General features: G+C 40.3%; 1 protein-coding gene across 1 annotated transcript in view; it reads right to left on the bottom strand.

The window, feature by feature from the left end:
* PTPN12 (protein tyrosine phosphatase non-receptor type 12) overlaps positions 1–14,319 on the bottom strand; it is a 69,152-nt gene extending 54,833 nt beyond the window's left edge. Inside the window, exon 1 of the mRNA XM_053978238.1 lies at positions 14,121–14,319. Within this exon, the coding sequence (XP_053834213.1) occupies positions 14,121–14,219 (99 nt within the window). The 5' untranslated portion in view covers positions 14,220–14,319. The remainder of the gene's footprint in view (positions 1–14,120) is intronic.
* Positions 14,320–23,530: the final 9,211 nt, after the last annotated feature.

Raw genomic sequence — 23,530 nt, 5'->3', positions numbered from 1 at the left:
TGTGCCTTTAGTTGGAAAAAACCTAAACTTGTGAATTCCTGCAGATGTTGAGGACTGCCTATAGCAGTCAGAAAATAGGCTATAGATATTGCATGAAATTTGGACTGGGGAGAAACAAGGACCCTTCCCAAATATCAGAACTCCTTACAATTACTACTAGGAGAATTATTTAAGCACAGTTAAACAGGACTCAAAGTTTCCCAATCTTATTTTCCCTTAATGGAAGTGGCAGCATTCCAAACCAAATCCATACCTTTAAAAGACCTCAATTAATTTTCAACATGTCAGTTAAATTCAATCTTAACTTCTGTATCTGCTGCTGCAGTTTGACAATAAAGAACAATAGCATTTTTCTAAAGCAATGCCCTCTTTAATCCTTCCATTCCCAGTTTCTAGCATTGTGCATCAGTATTCCACTGGGCAACCAGAACAGCTATTAATGCTAATAAACCCAGACAGGAATACACGTTTGTTCTAAAGAGACAGTAACTGCATGACAAGTAATAGGATGAGACACACAGGATTGCTAAGTCCTGGCTTTAAAATGCAAAATACGGAAACACATACTCTACAGCCAAAGCAAATTAATTCACAGGAGCAGTGAAGTATCACAATGTCTTATCAGGATGCCAGTGCTTCTTATAGATGCATTATGGTGAATAGCACAGGATGTGAGCATGCTGAAGTACACCACTTAGTAGAAGATTGCATCCCAGCCCCAGTGCAAGCCTCACTGCTATTCCCTCTGAATACTGACTGCATTCCTTGTAGCTGTCAGGACTCAAAATTTATTTCTGAATACTCAAATTAGGCTTTGGTCTCCATGAATCTCTGAAATAACCAAGCTTAGACAACAGCTCAACACTACAGTGGCTCTTTTGAGGAAAGTGAACCATAAGCAATATTACCTGGTCCAATACAAACTCTGAAATATTATTCCTGGTGAAATGAACAAACCACAACAGGAAAATTCATAAGGGACACTGCATGAAGATTCTTACAAAGACCATTTAAACCAGCCAGGTTAAATCTCACTGTCCACAGTCATTAAAAAAACAGTGACTATCAGAGCCAGGTAACATTTATAAATGTAACTTTCTCTTTAAGACGATAACAAGGTCAATAAAATGTGTGGCTAAACTACTCTGCTCTGAATTTAAAACCAAGACCCAAATAGACCAGTCAGTTCTACTTTCACCATTGAATTAAGAAAAAAGACAAAAACCCAACACAAACTTTCTTATAATCCAACAACTAATCATGCAATACTCACAAGCTTAAAAGGGTACCAAACTATACTATGGATAATCATTTACCTTCAGTTCATCAAATCCATAACAACCTGTATGTAGCTAAAGCTTGTTCTGAAGAGCTTCTAGTCTAGAAGTGAGGCAAAGTTGAAGAAGTGTATGAAACTTATTGAGATGCTTTTTCTACTCATAATGCAATAGCTTCTGTCATCCAAAACCAGTAAAAACCAAAGGTTTCAAAAAAATAAGGAAATCATTTTAGCAACCCAGGGATAAGGTAGCACAAACAGAAATGAAAAAAAATTTAGTAAAATGCAATCACAACATAAAGAGAGGAACAGAATTAAAACATTCAAGACAGATCAGAGTTGATATGGCTCAAAAATGCATGTTGCAATTTGCATAAGATCTGACAGAAGTACTGTGCCCAGTGGATAACTACACACTTCTTAGGATGATTCAACAACTAGCTGACATAAATACAGAATTCCTGAAGGACATCTTGTTTATATAATGTCCAGAAGCTAGATCCAATAAGCTAAAGACAAGTCAAAGACAAGAGTATGAATACAAGAGGAAGCTCACATGAGCAAGCATTTCTGTCTTGTCTTCCATAAAAATCCTTCCCCCATGGCCTTTGAGACAACCTCCAGAAGCAAGTCGGATAACTTCAGTTATGCAAGATGTGTTGTGAATTTTAAGGGTTTTTCAAGCCTAGCTGGTAAATTAAAAGATTTTATGTATTTAACTTTTCACACAATATGACAATCATATACCCACTAACCTACCAACCACAGGAAGGAGAGAGGGTTGGGCTCTCCATCCTAACAGATCTGCAAGCTCAGGCATATGAAGTTGGTAAGCTGCTGTGGTGGGTTGACCCTGGCTGGTGCCAGGTGCCCACCAAAGCCACTCTACCCCTCTCCTCTGCAACTGGACAGGGGACAGAAAAATATAATGAAAAGCTCATGAGTTAAGGACAGAGAGATCACTCACTGACAGCCAACACAGGCAAAACAGATTCAACTTGGGGATATTAACTGAATTTATTACCAACAAATAATGAAAAGTAAAACAAATATTAAAAACAAGCAAAACAAACCAAAACACCCTTCCTCCAACCCTCCCTCCTTCCCAGGCTCTATGCCCTCCTCCCAAGCAGAGCAAGGAGATGGGGAATGGGTGTGACAGTCAGTTCATTACATGTTTTTCTTCTGCCATTGCTCAGGGAGACAAGTCCTTCTCCTGCTCCAGCATGGGATCCTTCCCACAGGAGACAGTTCTCCAGAAACTTCTCCAGCGTGACCCTCTCAGCTGTCACCAATAAACACTAGATTCCAGTACCACACTAAAAAGAACCTGTTAGCAGGGGAAGGAGGGGAAAAAAACCCAAGATAATAAGTAAATATTGTCTGCTTTGTTATCATTTATCTTATTCAGGTGTTGCATGCAAACTATTTCACCTACACCATCAGTATACAATATGGGAAACTCCTTACTTCAGCATCAAGTTCTGGGGGTATTAAAGTGGTAAGTAATACAACAGCCCAATAAAAAATAAACCACATGGCACTCAAAGAATAGAAGAAACTCATTTTTGCATTTATTTACAGAAGCCAATTCCAGTGCCTCCCTGACATGCCCTACAAAATCCTCTACCTAGCAAAAAATCACGGTCATTTTTAGTTTGAAATATACTGTCTCTAGAAATAAGTTCTTTACCTATTTATATCCCTTCACTGAATTCCCTTGTTACTTCGTTGCTACTTTTCTCACTTCTAAACATATCCTGACCTCATATACACTTAATACATCTGAAAGTTACCGTTCTCCATAAGCACTAAAGACATCATCATCGAGATTTTTATATCCACGTACTTGCATTGGATGATCATATCGTCTTACTGTACCAGAGAGAGAATATTTTTTCTATGAATACAGGAAGGGAAGCCCATTATGTATGCTGTAAGGCTGGAGAAACAGGATGCTGGCTTCATTTTCACAGGATCACAAATTTAAACAGGGCTAATGCTTTCTAAATTGCCATGCCAGAAAGACATGTTGCTATAGCTTTGCACCAAAAGTACTACAGTGTTTGATCATGTATAAGGTACCAAATGCAAGCTCACGTCCAGGCTATTCCACACTGGAATTAGTTATGGAGTTAGCTAGCATTTTAGAAAGAAATATTATTTCCCTTTAGGAAATCACACTGATTTATGGCAACAGCTTGCTGACTTTGGGATACACACATTTTTTTTTAGTGTTATTGGTCTTTCATTTTAAATAATTTCTCAACAGGCTAAAGATTTCTGTAATTTGTAAAAAAGACAGCTAGGCTTCTCTGCCAGTTTCACCTGCTCTTTTCAGAACAACAAAAATAGGAAGTTGACATCTCAGACAACTTGCAAGCTGCATTTTCACCACAAAAGGGAAAAGAAATGAAAGCTCACATTTCATCATCTTGGTCAAAATATTAAGAAAATAGATGGTACCAGTTGAAGAAGCAACTGTAGCAGTGTTACTACAGGATACCAGGGCAATTTCCATAGCAGTTCTGTAGAACAGCCTCTGGAAAAGTTCTTCTGTTTATAAGGAAAATACAAAAGGTTTAGGTTTATAGGACTTAACCTGCAGCTTAATAACAACTTAGTTCAGAGTACTCAGTTTGAAAAGCAGACTGATGTCCAAAGCTTTAGCTTTAAGTGCCAGAGTAGCACTTAATGCAATTCTGTAGCAAAGAGCTATTAAAGGAAACAACATGTATTTCTCCCTTCTGGGCCTACTCTTCATGAAGTAGAAATAACAGAAAAATAAAACATCCATAAAACACCATATTTCTTTACTGAAGTAAATTCCAGTGTGTGCCTATAGTACTTTTCAAGTCCTTTCTACCTGCCTAAAACCAGTCATTTTTCTCCATTAACATTTACATACAGTTCCCTATATGTCCATTAACATCATAGTTCTGTTTACGAAACCTCAAAGAAAATGAGTTAAAATTGACTATACAGTCTAATATGGTCATAATAAAAATCCACACAGTTTTATGTAATCACCTCAACTACTAAACTTGAAATCTTAGAAGTAACTATTGAATACTTAGAGCTATCTGGGGACATTCACAGTATCTAAGAGATTATTTCCTTCCTTTAGCAGTTTGTGCAATAGGGGTGCTGCCCTATAGACAATTTATAATTAATTCAACTCTGCAGGAATTCTCAGTTTCTTGAAGCAATTCAACTAACCTACATATGCCCTTCCCTCCAGAACAGTGTTTCATTTTCCAGCTTTATTTTGAGCTAAATGTTTCCCCTGAGTATTCCTACTGGACAACTGTATTCATTTCAATTAGCAATTACCTATTGGCTAAAATAATCAGAATATACATGAGGGAGTAAGTAATAACAAAAGCATTCCAGTTGTAATCCTGCTTCCCATGCATGAAGGTAAAGATTCAAGTAGAAAAATATAGAAGAATTAAAATTTATTTTTACATGTGTAAAAATAGTTTTAAAAGAGCTGTGCACTGCAAATATGCAGGACATGATACATGTACCACTGAGACATCTCCATGATTAATTTTACTCACTCACAGAGCAGCCAATCATCAGCTTCCAACCCAGCCTACCCACAGTCTAAGAGCAGTGCACTATTCCTATCACTTGTTTTTCTATCTGTTCTGCTTTTTATATTAATTGATCTCTCAGTTTTGTGCAGTGAAACAACTAGACAACTAATCCAACAAGAACATTTGTCTAAGTAGGAAGCTATACCCAAATACCACACATGCTACCCAGACACTTGAGGAAAAAAAGACACTGTTCCATCACAGGGTTGTGCATTACAGAGTCAAACATAATCAAATAAGAAGTGAAACATTTAGGACAGAGTAGAACACTATTCAGGCTTCTCAAGAGCAGTGCAGTTCCCACAGCAATCAGTCATTTAAACAGGATGCATAATCTACACTGACAAGTCCTCTGAACACTTGGACAGGAAACCCATGAAACATCCTTTCAGTTTGGAACCAAGTTGTTCAAAGATAGCTGTGTCTTCCAAGAACTACCAGGAGAATAAAAATAATGCCATACTTTCATAATGGAAGACAAAATGTATTTAAAAATGTAATCAACAGTGGAAAAACTATGCGAAAATTCTGGAACCTGAGACTCTCAATTATGACAAATAGCTGGAAATCATGCCAGTAAGTCCAGGAAAAATGTGCATGAACCAGAACCTAGAACTAGTCTAGCTCAGCACAAGAAATTAATTTCTCATCCACAATATTGACCCTAAAGCAAATAAGAAAGATAGCAAGGATGGCAATAACAGCAGAGGTGCTGACTGACCAACCTCCATAAAAGCAGGAACATAAGACATCACTCATGACCACATTCCTTTCAAGCCTCTCTTTGGTTGTATGAGCTGCCCAGAGGAACAAGTCTTGCCAGCTGCACAGCTGAAAGATGGTCATTTACCTCTCCAGACCCCTAAAAACCCCTTTCTGCCACAGATCCACATAGAAGCTGTTCTTCTAGTGATCACAAAGAGTAGAAAACATCTGTGTGTGTTTTAGAAGAAAAACAAAAAGCAGATGTCATCCACACATGCAGCAAGAATGACAAGACAGCAGGACAAATGCAGCAAGATGTAAAATTGTTTAAGAGGACACCGCTGTACTCTGACCTTAGAAAAACAAACCCAGCTACACCTTATGAGACTACATAAAAAGGAAGTTAATGTAAAAAAGTTTGCTTTAAAATGACAAGTTCAGTGTCATAACTAAATTAAAGAGATTAAAGTAGCACATACATTATTTAAAGCAATATGGTTTTAACTAAGCTAACTTTCCCTTAGAGGCTGATGCTTTCCAACCCATAACTTTAGACACCAAAAATCATAGCAAAGATCAGGCAATTAAAACTAATAAATTTCAGTAATGTTTAGGAATCAAGGCCTGCTCTCCAACATGTAAAACATGAAGCATATAGCCCTTCTGCCAAAAAGGAAGGAACACAAGTTATATGGATACCCTTAACAACTGTGTTAAGATTTCTCCAAATCACAGCAAATTAAAAATAGCACAATCCAACCAATCCATACAGCACTTAAAACTTCCAGTCTACTCATGTAGTTGCCCTTGGCCCATTCCTAACACTGGGCAATTCAATTCTTCCTGCAGAACTAAGGGAGCTCAGAAGTAAAATTAATATAGAAAACTAACTGTCAGAAGCATTATGGTAGGATTTCCTTCAAAATTATTGATGCTTCCTTACAGAAATCTGAATGAATGAAACATATTTCTTTATTTGCTTTGTTCCTAATGACATGTGTAGCCCATGAGGCAACATCATTCATAGCTTCAGTCATCTTGCAGTAGCCAGATACATTCCCCCATTGAAGTAACTGCCTTGCTGCTTTTTAGAGCTGATAATTTAATTCTTCTAGGTTTTACTTTCACAAGACATTTCCATTAGGACAATACTGCCTTGAAGTTGTCCCATAAATTAACACCAATAAAATTGCCTTTTAAAGAAATTAAAAGTATTGGCTTGTAGGAGGACAGATAGGAGCAAAAATTAGGTCAACTAAACTAGGTCATCCATTTATACCTCTATTTATCTGGTACCTTTTGGGAAACATTTTTCTCTACTTGATCTTTTTAGCTGTGTAAGAATTTTTTTTCATTCTAAAGCTGATGACAAAACAGTAGCTAGAATAAGGCCCTCAGGGACACAAGCACTAACCTTCCTATGCAAACTTCAGTGACTGAAGCATCCTGACACCAGTATTTAGAGATTTTAAAACAAGTTTCCAACCCAGAATGACAGTCCTAAAGTCTGCCAGTCCTGACTGTGCTCTTCTGCTCTTACAACACTTTCCTTACCTCGCTGCACTCTCAGCAGCTTCCCTAGTAAAGCTCCTGGCTTCACACTCATATTGTCTCATCAATATTGGGTCTGAACACAATCTGGTTTCTTGAAGATGCAGAGGGACCCCAGACACAGCTCCAACAATACAACTGCTCTCTGTAGTCCAGGTTCCAGATCCAGAACACCACAGCTATACTAGAGTGCTCCCCTTTCATAAATACATTCTGATTGCTCAAATTTGAACAAATAATTCACGACTTAAGTTTATATTAGCAAGTTTTTTTGTCAGATGAAGCAGGAAAACAAAGAGCTTATTTTCTCTGCAACATTCATGTGCTAGTTAAAAGAAATAGAAATGCAGGTCCATCCTTCATTTAGGGCAAACACAGCTGAGTTATCCAAGCCTGTGCTGGGATAACCATAGCAATTGTGGAATACAACAGGCTGAGGAAAACACCAGGATGCAAACATTGCACTTCCTAGTGGCACAAAGAGCTCCTGCTCTACCTAATTCACTTGTGCTTTACTCAGTTCCTTATCTGACCTTTAACATTGATGCCTCTCCCTAACTGAAGGCTGTTATATAACACCAAGAAAAAAAATCATCATCTACCATCTGATTTCAGTTCTAGAAATGCATACCCAAGGTACTCCAACAGTCTCATGTTTTCCCAACACTAAGAAATGCATTACTATTTTCCAAAATTTTTTTTCCATATTTTACTATGCCAAAAAGTCCTTTGTACTAAGCATACTATAGTCAAACTGTAACAGTACACAATGGAAAATCCACAAATCTTAATAGTAACAGTGAAGAAGACAGAACATAATTTCTGTTTATTATAAACCAACGGCTTTAAGAGATTAATATAGAAGCCTCAGACTTTTGCTGCACTCATGATAACAAATGTATACACATTAGATAATCTGAATATCTGCTTACCCTTCCCCTGCTCACAGAGCTGATAACTTATATTTAGCTATAACAGCATCAAGGAAAAAGAACCTGAACCTACTTCAATTTTAAAGTAAATTACATGCAATCCAAACCAAGAAATTCATCCTATAGACCAGTGATACATATGCAGAGTACTACACAGACTTACAATCATGCTTATTACAAACACATAAGCATGTACATGGAGCTACAGAACTTTAGATTAGGGTCTAAGGTTGATGAATTATGGTTACATGAGACATATCCATATATAGGTATCTACTGATATGTATCTATCTATATACATATATAACTAAATACAGCAAAAGATGCAGTAGAATTGAGGTAAGAATAAAAACAAAGTATGTATAACATGCTATTTAAATTATTTGGAGTGCATGTAGTATGCCATGAGGTGCAAGGTCAACATTACCATTTGCTCCTCCTGAACAATTCTTTAATATTCTGCAAAATCCATACACAACCCTTTATTCCATGAGAACAGTAGACTTATACACTGCTGTCTTTCAAAAATGAGCAAACAGAACTTATTACCACACAAGCTATTTGACACAACCCAGAGCATTGCCTAACTGACTTGGTTTAGTTTCATGTGCTGAAAGAACAGCAATTTTAGGCAGAGTTTGCAAGTTCTTATACCCCAGGGTCACTACAGCAGCTTTGTGGCTGTATTCAACCACCTCTATGAAAATTCAGAATGGCATCTTTGAAGCAACAGAAACAGCACTCATTTCCTCAGAAGGGGACAAAGAAGTGGAATATTTAAACTGAATGATTGTTCATGCAAAACTGTATTTTCATATAACACTGAATGAACAGTATTTCACAAAATTTCAGAAGCCTCTAAAGTTTGGGCTTACTGAAGTGACTATTCAGTCACATTGCTCCAACCAGATTTGGTCCATGTAAAAGAAGCTTTATGAATGGCCTCGATGACTACAACCACACACAATGAAGTCATGTGCTGGGTGTGCCCCCACAGACAAATTAACAGCATCTAGCTACAATATAGTAAATGGAAACAAAACTTTAAAAATACATTTACAAGCAAATTTAAGCATAATATGAAAGGTGACTACTAACAGATCCATTATTTAACCCTGAAATGATAAAAATGCACAAGGCATATCTAAAGTGACAGTTGCCTATGACCTATTAACTCATTGCTAGGAGCAGAGCTCCTTATGACTGATCAGCTGCACAACACACCTATGGGTCATTTTCTCCAAGGCAATTACTCCTTCTGTCACACTCTAGGGAAAATAAGTGCTCCAAATAGTTTTTTCAAAAGACCCAGTTTACAAGAATTCCATGTAAACCTCTGCTTACACCAATTAAATCTGGGATTTGAAGTTTCAAGAAACAGTTTACCATCTAGTTGATTCTACCAAAGCATTTTTCCCAGTTTAACCTTTACAGATACAAATATCTCTTGAAAAAGACAGCATGCATTTTATAACACATATGACAAAGCATTACTGTTTCTAACAATATATTACAAGCCCCAAACTCATTAAATAGATACTAGAAAACATCACTTCCAAAAATGTCTATACCGTGGGATCTTAAAAAAAAAAAAAGCAGAGATAGTGAAAAAAAAATAAATGCTTTATAAGTCTCTATTATATGCCTGCCTTAAAAATTTGAAAGATATCTTCACAGATACTCAAGAGGTGCACTAATAGTATTTGAATCAGAAAGGCTTCTGCAAATGCACACTAATACACAAACAAGCTTTAAGAGGGGCATTTCTGAATTGCTACAGTTGAATAGGTATTTCTGGTATCCCTAATGCTGCTTCAGAACCAGAACAAAATCTATGTCATGACTGGCATCAGTATGTGGACTTTCACTATGCATCATAGTAGTTTTAATCAATGATTTAGTATAGTGTAGACTGTTCATTCATTTTAAGCAGCCTTTAGGTACTTTAGAAATTGTGCCTTTTCCTAAGAAAAATGACCAAAAAACAAAGACAAAAGCCTCAAAAAATTCACAAAGCAATTTTTATAACATCTGGCGTAGCACTTCCTATGACCAGCTACATTTTATCCTTACAAGTCAAGCACATTCCATCTCCCATTTTTTAAAAAGCATTTTCACAAAACAATCAGTTAGAAGTGCTTAAATATAAAAAAGTCAACACCAAAACCAACTAGATATAAAAAGCATAGAAACTAGTTTTTTACCTGTTTCAAACCATTCAAATTCTCTTTCATACTTCAGAAAACAGCAACTTGAGAACTTTACTGTTTCCTAACCTAAAAGTTTCATCTTAGATTGAACAGAACACAGACACACAATATTCAGTTGAGTTAGTTACCTGTGCCCTCTTGAATGAAAGTACACAAATCTTTGACTAGGTGTAATGAAGTTGTCAAAAAAAGTTGTTATTATTATTTAGACTGATGATCTAAGACTAGACCATTTTGACACCACTACCTCCAAACAGCAGCTGAGGGTCCCCTACACAGTATTTATCACAAAAAAAAAACCATTCTCAGCCATACATGGTATTCCATGACAACAGATTAGCCAGATACATAACTCAAAAGATGAAGCAAGACTGTCATATACCACAAAACAATTGAAACATCTGATTTTTGAAGGTAAAGGTTCACACTATTCATATTTCAGTTCTCCTATAACAACGGCAATTACATCAAACAAGAGAAATGAGTGTCAGAATGCTTTTCTCATTATTATAACATAAGAAAATAAAAACGTGTTAATTGTGGGTAAAATAAAATTTAAAAAGAAATCAGCAAATAATATTTATCAAGGTCTTTCTAAATTCTAGAATAGCTGTTTTCTGTTCTTCCATATGGAATTTTGACTTCCAACCCTTGCTTCATGTAATGCACATGTTCATTACAAAAAAATTAGGACCTAGGCCATGCTGGTTGTATTCATACAGCATGAAACACCGAGAGGAAACAATCTATACTTATTTCCTTCTACCCGAATAGCAATGTCAGCAAAAACACAGGAAAAAAATATACTCCTGGATGTACTGCAACCATGGTAGCAAAGTCCTCACCTATATTATTTTAGGAAAAAGCCTACTTGCCCCATATCCACATATACATGATTACTGGCAAGGCTTACAGACATGTCTGTCCTGTTTTCAAACTATCCACTTCATTTAATCCTAACTGTGCACACCCAGAGTACTGAAGTGATCTACTACCAAGTCCTGCTTACTTCCTAGTGCAAATTAATTAAATGCATTTGATTTCCAGTAACAAATGTGCTACTGGTGCCCAGATCATAGAGTTTATCTTGCTCCCAGGGGGAGGTGGGGAGGCACTGGTAGAGTGGGTAATAATCAACTTTCCACCTTCCAAGCGGAAGTTGTTTCCAGGTATGTCAATGGCATTATTAAATTGCAGTCTTAGTAATCTACACTCTGGACTTTCAATAGCAATCAGCCAGGCTTATCAGCCTACCTGTGCACACCTCTAGCTTCTCTACCCTCTCCTCCAGCACTCCTTGGCACCCAGCACTTTAGTTCATTCACTCAGGCCTATATACAACTCTCTAAGCCTATTACTCAACACATTCAAAGGCAATAAAGACCTAAAGAATTGTTTTCATTTGCATTCACCCACTATTCCATTCATATTTTAGATTCCATTTTGACTTGGAAATGAAGAGATGAGTAACAGCAATTCCTATTCCACAAACTTGCCACTATTTAACAGCCACAGAACATTCTACACTTAAATGAGATAACACAACTTCCTCCCTTCTCACCCCTCAAAAAATACCTACTCATTCTTTAACTGAACAGAATACTGAAACTTGTATCCCCTTTACCTCTCTTTCCTTCTTCCTTTTCAATCATTTCAAAGAGGACATAAGCATGGCTCTATTAAGACAGCCAAATACACCCCAAAACACAGACCCTAAAAAATCCCAAAATACTCCAATACATTCATAGTGGAAAAAAAACCTTTAAAATCTGCAGTTATGACTATTGTCATCACACTCATCTATGTCTGCTTTATTACATAAAGGTGAATATTAGAACTGACAATTTCCTAATTTCCTGGTTTTCCTTTAATTTCCGATTCAAAAATCAAACACGAAAGTTTGAAATACAAAGTGTTAAAGGACAAAAGAAATTTTCAACACAATTCTCCCCAAAATATTTAACACTCTTTCAGGTAATACATCTTTCTCCTGAAATGTCTTGCCCATTAGTTTCTATAATCCTATTTTCCCATTTTTACCCATATTCTCTTTTCTTGCAGCTACAGGAAAGCAATGGGAAAACTCATTGTCTATACTGTTGAAAGCTACAAAAACAACATGCTGTCAAATAGAGAAATTGAACCAAAAGCTATTTTTCCATACAGAAGTGCCACTGCTTCAAAGAAAGGATGATAAAAATATCTATTATATATCATTTGACTACAACAAAGCTAAAACATCAGGATAATTATCAGATATGAAATGGTAGAGGCGGATTAGGAGATTTAGAACAAAGTACTTAACATAAAGGTTATTAAAAATGTCCCTCATTTTGCAGCAGTCTAGGCCAGCCTTTCTGTAAAGTATATATAATTTACATGAACAAGACAGGCTCATCAGTCCAAGGCAAGATGTCAATTTGTGTTAAATAGCAATTATATTACTAAAACTATGACTTAATGAAAAGCTTCTGTCAAATTCTGTAACCTTTAAGCTCTCACATGAAGATTTAAAAGGGTCCTATCGCTCCAATGCCGTTCTTCATTTCACACTTTTCTCTCTTCCTTTCCCACACGCTCAGATGTTTCAGCAGCATACTTTTAGCATTTGCAAAATCCTGCCCAAAGAGCGTGGCCGATTTCCCACGGGCTCCCTCCCCACCCTGGATGAACTCGTTACTTCCCAAAGTCCACTTCCTCTTCCAGCCCTGGACCTGCCAGCGCTCCCAACGCCCCTCCGCCTTGCGCAACATCCGCGGCCTCCTCCCCACATTTCGGACAATCTCCGATGCGACACTTACGTTGAGATTTTTTTTTTGTTTGTTCCCAGACCACTAGCACAGACTGACAGCTTAAAGGGCTAACGATGTGCTTTTAATCCCAAAGAGCCACGCATCACAAAACGAGCTACAAAGACAGATAGGGAGGGCACTAACCCGCTCTCCTTCAGCTCTTCTGTGGGTCAAACTGCATTTTGATATTAAGCATTTAAATGATATTGAAAAGTGCCAGCAACATCTGCCCAATCAAAATTATTGTTCACAGCTCCGACGACCAATTCAAAAGATAAAACTCCCGAGATATTGTAACAGCCCGATTAAATAGCTAAAATAAACCAGGAAAAGCACTAATTCTCCAACAGAATTTTTCCCCGAGCGCACACGTTAACCAAAGGCTGGCGAACTGATCTGGAAGGAAGAAAGGACGAGGGATACAGGCAGGGCTGCGATGGGGGATGGGAGACGTTAGCGAAGGGAAGATGAATATTCCTCCAAGGACTATCAATACGTTTAACACATCTCCTCGGAAAGAAGAGAAATCTCAAGCAGGCAGCTACAGGGGCAGATAAAAGGGGAAGGAGGGAAGGAGTGTCCGATTATCCCCAGCTGACATCATAGACGGCAACCCTGCAGAAAAGGGGCTGCCAGGGCGAGGAAGCGCTCGCAGCCCCCCTGCCTCGCCTCTGTCCCCTTTATGCGCTCAGGGAAGCAGCGCGGCGGGTGGACGAGGAGCCTCCCGGTTAATTTTGCAAGAGCCGATGACCACCGCCTCCCCAGGAGCGGGGAAGGGCCGGGGCCGCGGTGACAAACCTCCCGGGGCTGGAGGGCAGGAAGGAGGCTGAATCCAGGCGGACACGCTCCCTCCCCCCGCCGAGCTGCGAAGCGGTGGTGGGCACAGGGAGCCGGCCGAGCCCCGGGGCACACAATAGCAGGTCACCCCCAGGGATGCGACACCCGCCCGCCCCGACACCCCCGCGCTGGCGGGGGGATGGGGAAGGGGCTGCGGGTCACCCCCCCGCCCCGGGGGCGGCAGGAGCCCCGCCCGCGCCGCCGCCCCTCACCATGAAGTCGCTGGCGAAGTTGTCCTCTCCATTGTGGTCCGTGTCCTTCATGGCCTGGACGCGCTTAATGAATTTCCTCAGGATCTCCTCCTGGCTCATCCTGCCCCGCCGGCCGCCCTGCGGAGCGGGAGCCCCGGCCGCCCGCCCGCTCTCCGCCCGGAGCCCCCTCCGCCGCACGACCGGCTGCCTTCCTTCCCCTCCCTGCCTCGCCTCTCCCCCGCCCGGGCCTGCCCGCGGCCTGCTGGCCCCGCTCTGGCTCCGCTCCCGCCCCGCTCACGGCCGCCCGGCCGCCCGCTCCATCCTCTCCTCCCTCCGCCCGACCCTCCCCGGAGCAGCCGACACGGACACGACACGGCCCCGCCCCCTCCCGCCCCGCGCACGCGCGGCGCCCGCCCGGCCCCGCCCTTTCCCCTGTGCCCCGCCCCGACCCGACAGCGCTCCGCGCCCATTGGCTCTCCCGACCGCCGCCTCGCCCTATTGGCGGACGGGCACGCCAATCACTGTCCGGCCGGGCTTCGAGGGAGCGCTCGCTGGGCTCCACGCCTCGCCCTCTCCCCTGCCCGCCCCCCCCCCCGTTTCCCATGGATGGGACCGCCCGAAGGGCGCCTCATGGAGCGCTGGAAGGGACCACTTGGCGCGCGGGGGGGGCGCTGAGCGGAGCGGAGCGCGGTTTCCCCTGGCTGGAGCACAATGGGCGGCGGTGGGTGCCCGCGGCGCCGCGCCGGGAGGCAGCGGCATGTCGGGACATGGAGTCGCGACAGCGCCGCGTCCCGGAGCTGGGGGCTCACGCAGCATCCTACTGAAACGCCCGGATCAGAAGGGTCCCGCCCCGGGTGGGAAGCCCGCAGCCGTGGGAAGTGCCGGGGGGTCGCTGCCGCGGCGGTGCCGGGGCGCGGCGGCGGTGGACGCCGGGCAGCGGGAAGATGGCGGGGAGGGACAGGGGACGGGCGCGGACACCCGGCCGGGGACCGCTCCTCGCGTATTTGTATGTATGTATATTAAGGGTATATATATATATGTGTGTGTTTATATTAATTTTTTCAGATATATATATATATGTAAGTGTATACTCTTTATGAAGTATATATATATGTGTGTGTGTGTGTGTACATATATGTATGTGTGTGCAGATAGATAGACAGACAGATCTAATTAATAAAAATGTCCGCAGGCGAAGCTGATTCATGGAAGTGCCGCCGGCAGGTGTCTGCGGGCTCCGGGCCGGGAGAGGGTCCCGCACCCCTCGGCACCGCAGCGAGAGGGCTCAGACACCCCGTGCCTTCCTATTTTAAACATAGCCTAAAATCTCTGCCTTACGTGGTGTTGGAGCATTCGGCAATGTGCTATTTCATTCTTAATGTTATATAGAAAAGTTAAACTCCTTCATGTTTGGCGTCCTGATGACATTTATAACTTCTGCTTAAGAAAAGTAAAGCAATTGTGGAGGTGTGTGTATGTATAGCCTTATAGCTTAATAAATATTCCAAGTGAAGTCGTTTAAAATGTAGTTTTATTGATGAAGATCTACACGGCCTTGAGTGATGCTGTTGATGCAGTAAAAGTTTGTCACACAGGCAGATAAAGGTCCAAGCTGAGAAGCATAACCCAGCTAAGTCACTCCTGCCCAATCGCCCGTTCTCGACTGCTCATGCCCTGCCCCGGGAGCGTGTGGCGCTCGCAGTCCCAGCAACACAGCCCCTGTCGAACCGGCTCAGGGAACTCACTCAGCTGCAATATAAGTCCATAGAAAATCGGTGTGTTTTCTTCTCTGATCATTCCATTAATCTGGCTTTGTTACCAAAAGAAACCTACAAAAATCTTGTAGGTCTTCCTGTGTTGGTGTAAGATATTACTGTTTTAGAAGGCTGCCAAAGAGTACCAGTTCCACACCAGAATTAGTACAATGGCACATTACCACCCTCAGCCCAATTCATTGCCCACCAACTCACCATCTTCCTGGTGGAGGCAAGTTTTGAGGTACAGCATAGGAACCTGAACTGTAGCTGCTGATGCATGGACACACGTTTCCTCCTCCTGCATCTGCTACAGACACAGCCATCTCTGGCAGAGGGGTAGGCTGGAAAATTGACAGGCTTAGCATTTTCACACAACTTGCTGCAGACTTCAGCATCTTATTAAAGGATTGGTTTTTTTAGCTGTTGATGTTCATCAGCTAATATAGAGAAGAGAGACATAAGGACACATGAAGGAGCTGGGAAAGGGCATCAGTTCTGTGCTGCAGCTTAGTGAAGCCTTTAGTGAGCACTCCACACAAACACATCAGCTGTCAATGCTCAGTCTCGTCTCCATATCCTTTGCACCTTCCATAATAAGCTAATCAATTGGCCCTGAAGAGCCACAAGGTTATCTGCCTTTCTTGTTTTAATTCCACTCTTCCTTCTCCTTTTCCAAACCTCCTTTTCTACAATACCAAAAAGCAGCTTTAAAGGGAAAGACAGAAATTAGAGAGAGAGAGAGACCAGAGACCACAAGGATAGCTGGGGCTTGGATCATCAGATAGTTTTTCTATGCCACCTTGCTGGATTTCCATCTGCTTAGGAAGATTGCTGTTTGCTCAGCAGTTGTCCTGGCAAACCTGCCCAGTGCCAGATGGCAGGTAACTTCAGAAAAGTGATACTTGAGATTACACAACCAATTAATGAAGTCTTGAACGTTATATAGTTTTCTTCATTTATTCACACACCAAGTTATAGAGGAGGAAAAGAAATATCATGATGAATCTGCATTGTTATTGCCTGACATGGAAAGGACCCAGTTGTTATTCTGGCTTCATTCGCAATCTGCAACTCAACTGTAACAAAGTGTTGTAAACCAGCAAGTGCCCTTTCATTTGGTTTAACTGATAAGAAGGTTATACAGTCTCAGAAGACAAAAAAGCGCCCAAACTAGGCATGTGTCACTAGCCAGAACAAAGATATATATTAAACAAAGAAATTAGGAATAGCGTGGAGAACTGTGCCAGGCGTCGTCTGCCTGTGCATGTGTACCTGTACCTGGGAGAGCTGCAAACCAAACAGCACCAGTTTTATCTCCCACAGCCCTGCAAATGGTGCATGAGGTTGTCTCATGTCTGTGCTATGAACAGATACCTCAAGCCTCAGCAGCAAAAATAGCATTTTAACTCAGACTTTTGATCTGAGGCTCACACTATCTGGGTTAACCCCAGACATCTGACCAATGCAGCATGTGTGCATGAGTGCCTGTTTGTGTAGCTGTAGGAGCGGGTGGAAAAACAGACACACAGCATGAATTACTCACCCTATAGATAGAACAGGAAGTTTCAACCCAAATCTGTAGAAGAAAATTCTAGTTTTAACAATCCATACAAGTATGGTCCTTGAAGAAAAGCAAGTAAATCACCTACAGCTTCTCTGCTGTAATCTCATTTTGCCTTGCCATGCACTACTCCAGCTGCAGCAGGGAATGAAGACAGACACTTTTTTCTGTTCCAAGGTGGCTTCTCATGTTCCCACAAGGTAAACATGGTGTAAATTGGTAAATGTGCTTCCTGGCCTATATACCATGGTGCTGCCCAGTCAATGGGTGGGACTGCCACACATCCCAGTCTACCAACCCTCAGAGGTTTCCCTCAAGTTGAGATGGAGCACAGGCTCACATCAAAGCTGTTTGGCTTCAGTGCCTCTGTGGCTTGGAGCTGTGTTCAAAACCCAGCACACATCTACCCAAAAGTATGTTCCAGAAAGAAATCAAAGAACTGGGGTGGGAAGGAAGGGTGTAAGAACCCTACAGCTCTGAGTAGGGGCATCACCTCCAACAGTTTTAATACCTCCTTTGTCCAGCAAAACAAGACCTTGTGTATTCTTGTAATTTCGTGTGACTACATTACAATGATTGCTCACTTTGTCACTGTTTTCTTCTCCCTTTGCAATAATCTGCAGACTCATGGACTTTCACTATTTGGAGTAATGCAAAAGAACCACAATGCACCATAACACTTTATGTTGTTGTATAATTAATAATGTCATACTAAAATGATAACTAAATTATGATAAATATATCCTATACATGAAAGCTTAATTAATTTTATCTATACTGGGTGTCTGAAAAGTTTTTGTAATTATTCGGGATAAAAAATAGATGTTAGCATTTATAGATTTCATAATAACAATCCTGAAATATACTTTAAGTGCAGTTAGTTGGAAGTTTTCTAAAAATGTGGTGTTTCAATGGAAAATGCTGTTTCTGTAAAAGTTACATTTTCCACAGGAAACAATTTTGGCAATGTTTTTCTGCTTTCTGACAAAAACAATGCACTGTTATACTTACAGATGCAGAAATGTCTTTGCCATTGAAGTCAGCACAACTTGGGTTAGGGACTGAGCACATGAAAGAACTGGAGCATGGAGTATAAATGCCAGGAAGCTGTTGAACAGCTCAAGGGTACACATAAAAACTAAGTCCAAGTGAAACATTTGTCTTTGATCTGACAAACTGAAATACAATGTGTCTTTCCACAAATGTCAAAACGTTTCATGCTGGTTGAAAATAGTTAAATGAAACATTCAGGAATATCAGGATCGCATACTTTTTGTATATTCTTATCCTCAAAACATTTCAGTATTTAGTCACTTTTGTTTCTGAAGAGGATAAAAATACTGTATCAAGTTTTCTGGCTGATCTTCAGCTACAATTTAACCACTTAGATTATAAGTAACAAACTAAAAGATAGCAACCTCCATGGAGTCTCAAAATTTTAATTTGGGAAACAAAAGGCATTGTGGACATTAGATCTGAGTAAGATACACAGTATCCTTTCTATACTACAAAATAATTGAATTTCTGATTTAAACCTGAAACGAATCTTATTTTAAATGAGTCATAAAGACCTGATCAGTGTCTGTATAATATGTTCCATTCATATTCATTAAGTGCCATGTAACTGCTGAATTTCTTGACATTTGCCTCTATTACTTTAAGTTCAGCAATGACAGACTCCTGTAATTACCACTGAAAATATTCCTACTACAATTTAATTTTACCTGGCTTGCTTAGTTTTTATTTATTTATTTACCATTTTCTGGGATTCATTGTGTGATATTGCTAAAACCCTTTATATAAAAGGGTTTATATAAAACTCTGACATTTCTCATGCAGGTAATAAGAATTTTAGACCAGAATTACTGAGTTCCATGATCAGGGCATATTTTGGAATCCTGTCTAAGTGTTACACCCCCCCCTCCCAATACCAACACAGTTTCAGTACACAGAAGAAACTTTGTTCTTGCTGCAGCACTTACTGAAGCAGCATTGAGGTTTAAAGTGGTTTTTAGATATTGCTAGCATGCAGCTGAAACAAAAATAAGAGTGTACATTATGATCATCAGCATAATACTGTACCATGACCAGCTTTAAAAAGGAAATAGCTGTGAAATACTGTCCAGACCTATTTTTTTTTTTAATTTCATTTAATTAAAGATTTTTGACTGAGGTACTGCTCTGATTTTTGTGAGTGGAAAAAAAAAAGTTTCAGAGTACAATCAAGATTTTCTGCAAGTTTTTAACAGTATTAAAATAAATAGCATATGGGTTTCAAATTAATTGCTGTGTCCCCTTTTGATAGTTGCTGTTTAACAGCCTCACTGTAAACCCTACCCTGAGAGACCTGATGACTGTTATTTATACATGTCACTATTTATGCAGTAGGAGACCTTCTTTGTGCTATTGGACCAGGAAAATCAGGAGCCATTTTCCATCTGTATCTTTTGACCTTATTAAAATTGGACACAGAATTTCTGAGCCTTGTCTTGTGCCTCGGCAGTGCCCCTGAGCCAGGGTGCCGGGCGTGGGTTGCTGCGGGCCAGCTGCAGCACTGCGGTGGGCTGCCCCGGGGAGCCTCATTTGCCTCCCTGTGACAAAGCTTTCCTCGAGGGTATTCCCCAGGCACCGCCGCAGCACATCTGAAATGGAAATAGCAGCAGCAGAAGGTAAGCCTGTGCACAGGCCATGCTAGGTATCTGTGCTCTCCAACCTTTGCCTGCAAGTATCAAAAAGAGCATTGTTTAAAAAACTGGTGTGTTTAAAAGACACCAGGGAAGGATCGGGATGTTCTAATGGGAGGAACTCATTCAAAATGTGATTTTAAAATGGGTAATTGAATAAAAATGAAGTTTTCAGTATCCCTTGTAAAAAAAATAATCATAGTATGAAATTTTGCATTGATGAATCCAAGAGGCTACTACAAACAGAATGAGCTTTGCTTAATTTATTTTATTCAGTTATTGTGAATCAGCCTTGAGAACAAAAGAATGAACCAGTTCTATTTCAGGGTTCTTATCCATTAGCATAGCAGTATTTGTATCATCCTTAAACAAATCTTAGACTTGTTTGTCTCTATTTTTACATTCATCAGTACACATTAAAGTATTTCCACTTCTCTAAAATGCATCTTTACTAAAAATAAAACAAAAAATTGCTAGATAGAATCTAAGCCAAAATTATGAAACACTGCTCTCTTACCTGGTATGAGCATTCTCTGCACATACTATTCCATTTTATTCTGAAAATTCTATTAAAATAATAACAAGGACAAAGACTGCTAATGCATTAGATGGACTGGTGAAACTGAGCTCCCTGAGTCCCTATGATCATTAGTAGTCATAATGGCCAGTTCAGATTCTCAACTATTTTGTAGATTAAAAAAAAAATATTTTTAATAGTCTCTTAAGGGAAATAGTAAGCCTTAGAGTTTGGGAAACAAAACCAGATGGGAAGGGGGAAAAAAACTAAAACTAAAGACACCCCTCCCCCTCAAGCCCACAAAAATTATACCATAGGGAGCCACCCTATATATGACCAGATCTGTTTATATGTCAATTTCAAAAAAATATGGGTAGAGTTACAACTTTATTCTCTAATGTGAGTTTTCTCCCCACATTTCAGTGAAAGGTTTGCTGTTATATCTGTGCACTATAGCAAAGTGACATAAGCCCAGCATATACTGTGTTCAACAATATTCATGTTTCATTATCAGAGAGCACAACAATAGTTCCATTGTGTAGACAGCTCTCCTTGGAGGTGGAAGGAAGGCTGCACACAAGCTTCCAGAGTGGTCCAGAAATATGATGGTGACACCAGACTGGCTCATGTAAACAGGAAATCAAACCAGGATGTAAACTGGACTGCTTCCATATTCAGTAATATTTAGCGAAAAATAAACAGTTTAAATAGAGGTAGGAAAGCCAATTCTCTCTGTAAACTCATTTTTCAACTTGAATTTTTCAAGACCTAATAGAAAAATGCAAATAAAATGAATGGTAGTGTTGCTCTATCAATATGTTTGCAATGAGATTGCAGTAACTTCGAGAGGGCCTATTAGTGTGAAAAGGACAATGGAAAGTCTCTTTCCAGAGAATAATAAGGACTTGGACATAAAGATTGAAAAGGCATACAACTGATCTATAAGTATATCAATGGATTAAAAAAATCAAGGAGAAAAAAAGTTCTACTTCAGCTAAAAGACAATGTAATCATAAGAATAAATAAATACAGACTGTGAAATCTAGAACTGATGAGCCATCTCATTCTCAGAAGGGGTTCTCAATCAGCTGACACAGAGTGAGGAGAAGCCTTTTTTTTTTTTTTTTTTTTGTAAGAGTATTATCTAATGCTATTTCTGTCTTCAAGACCATCATGTGGAGTTCACCTGGGAGCTCCTCTGCAGTCTGAAGTTCTTATGAATTCTCTGACTGTTGAAATTAGGCTAAACTGTTCTCCAACTTTAGGAATAGGTAAATATAGGGTAAGAACTGGAAAAGAACTGCAAAAGTCACCAAGTCCAAGTTCCTGCCATCCCAGGTAAACTTGAATATAATCCAATTAATAACACTGTCAAGCTTCATCCCCAAATAAATCACATTATTTGCCTCCACTGGCCACACAAGAAGATTATTCCAAAACCTCGGTGCTATAACTCTGGGAGGTTTTTCTTATTTTCAACCTCAATTTTTCAAGGATATTCTTTCCAGCACAAAATATCTCTTCATCACAAACATCTTTGTTTTACTATAGTAGAAAAGTTATGCTTTTGCCCTACTCTTGTGCCATAAACTGTTCATCATTTCTAACAGGGTCTTCCTCATAGCTGGAGAGTCATATTAATTCTTTAAGATGAATCAGTCTTTCTTGGATGGGGAAGATTAGGTATGTGCCAAGTTCCAGATTATTGAAAAACTTCCCTAACCTCTGCATCTACTTGCTGAAGATGAAGGCTAAAAGGCAGAGGGAATAAATGTAATTCTGAAGGAAAATAAGGAAACACAGGAGGAAGCTTTTTGGTTAGAGTTTCACTGCTGGCAAGCAAGACCAGTATGTCATTTCCCAGAGAGATGCTTGTTGCCTGAGAACAGCAGCAAGAAATGGCCAGAGGTTCTCTAATGGGTGGCTGTCCTTATTCCCACCTGGAGTACAGCATCCAGCTCTGAAGTCCTCAGCACAAGAAAGACATGGACCTGTTGGAGTGAGTCCAGAAGGGGGCCACCAAGATGGTTAGTGGGATGGAAGACTTGTCGTACAAGAAAAGCCTGAAAGAATTTGGTTTATTCAACCTGAAGAAGGCTTTGGGGTGATCTAATTGTGGTCTTTCAGTACCTGAAGCTATCAGCTACTAATCAAGGCTAATCAAGGCTTTGGCATTGCCACAGACTATGTAACACTGGAATAGGACCCAGAAAGCAAGTAAGCCAACTGACCTAGCCTTCAAGGAGGGCTCTTTCTTGAGAAAACAGTCCATATGATCCAATCTTGTCACCTCAGGCCCACAGGAAATGTTGGATAAGTAAATAAATAAGATGCTCTGTTTTTTCTCCCCCTGAATGTAGAACTTCCCCAGAAACTTGGAGGCTGTGGAAGGAGAAAAGCCCAGACAAACTTGGCCATGAGACAAACATCTTGGTTCAGGAGTCACAGTTCTGACCTGGAGACACACAAAGGATATCCTGGATGGCAGAGGTAGAATTTAAGTGATAGCCTTTAGAAAGAGGAATCACATATAGTAGAGGTGGTACATGTTCTTATTCATGTGCATGCTCTGAGGGGAAAGGATTTTTACACCATCTAGAAGTCAATGAGAAGGTGTAAATGCAAACTCTGTGACAAAGCCTGTAATGGAACTGCCCTCCAGTGCAATAGATTTTGCTCTAACTTCCACTCTGGTCCTGGTCCTCAGGTCTCCAAGGACTGCCTTTCTTCCTTCTTTAGCCTTTTGCCACCAAAAAGTTCATTAGCATACTCTTATTTTGATAAATGAAGGTGATGAATAGTACCATTGAATGATCCTGTGCTCATGACTGAATTCTGAGAAATTCCACTTGCAAAACAAACAAATCCAGAAAACCAAAAATGCTAGCATGCAACCTCTAGTAGTCAAAACT

This window comes from Vidua macroura, chromosome 5, assembly GCF_024509145.1.
Source record: "Vidua macroura isolate BioBank_ID:100142 chromosome 5, ASM2450914v1, whole genome shotgun sequence".
Lineage (NCBI taxonomy): Eukaryota > Metazoa > Chordata > Aves > Passeriformes > Viduidae > Vidua > Vidua macroura.
The sequence above is the reverse complement of the archived record's forward strand: the minus strand, read 5'-3'. Positions and strand labels throughout refer to the sequence as shown.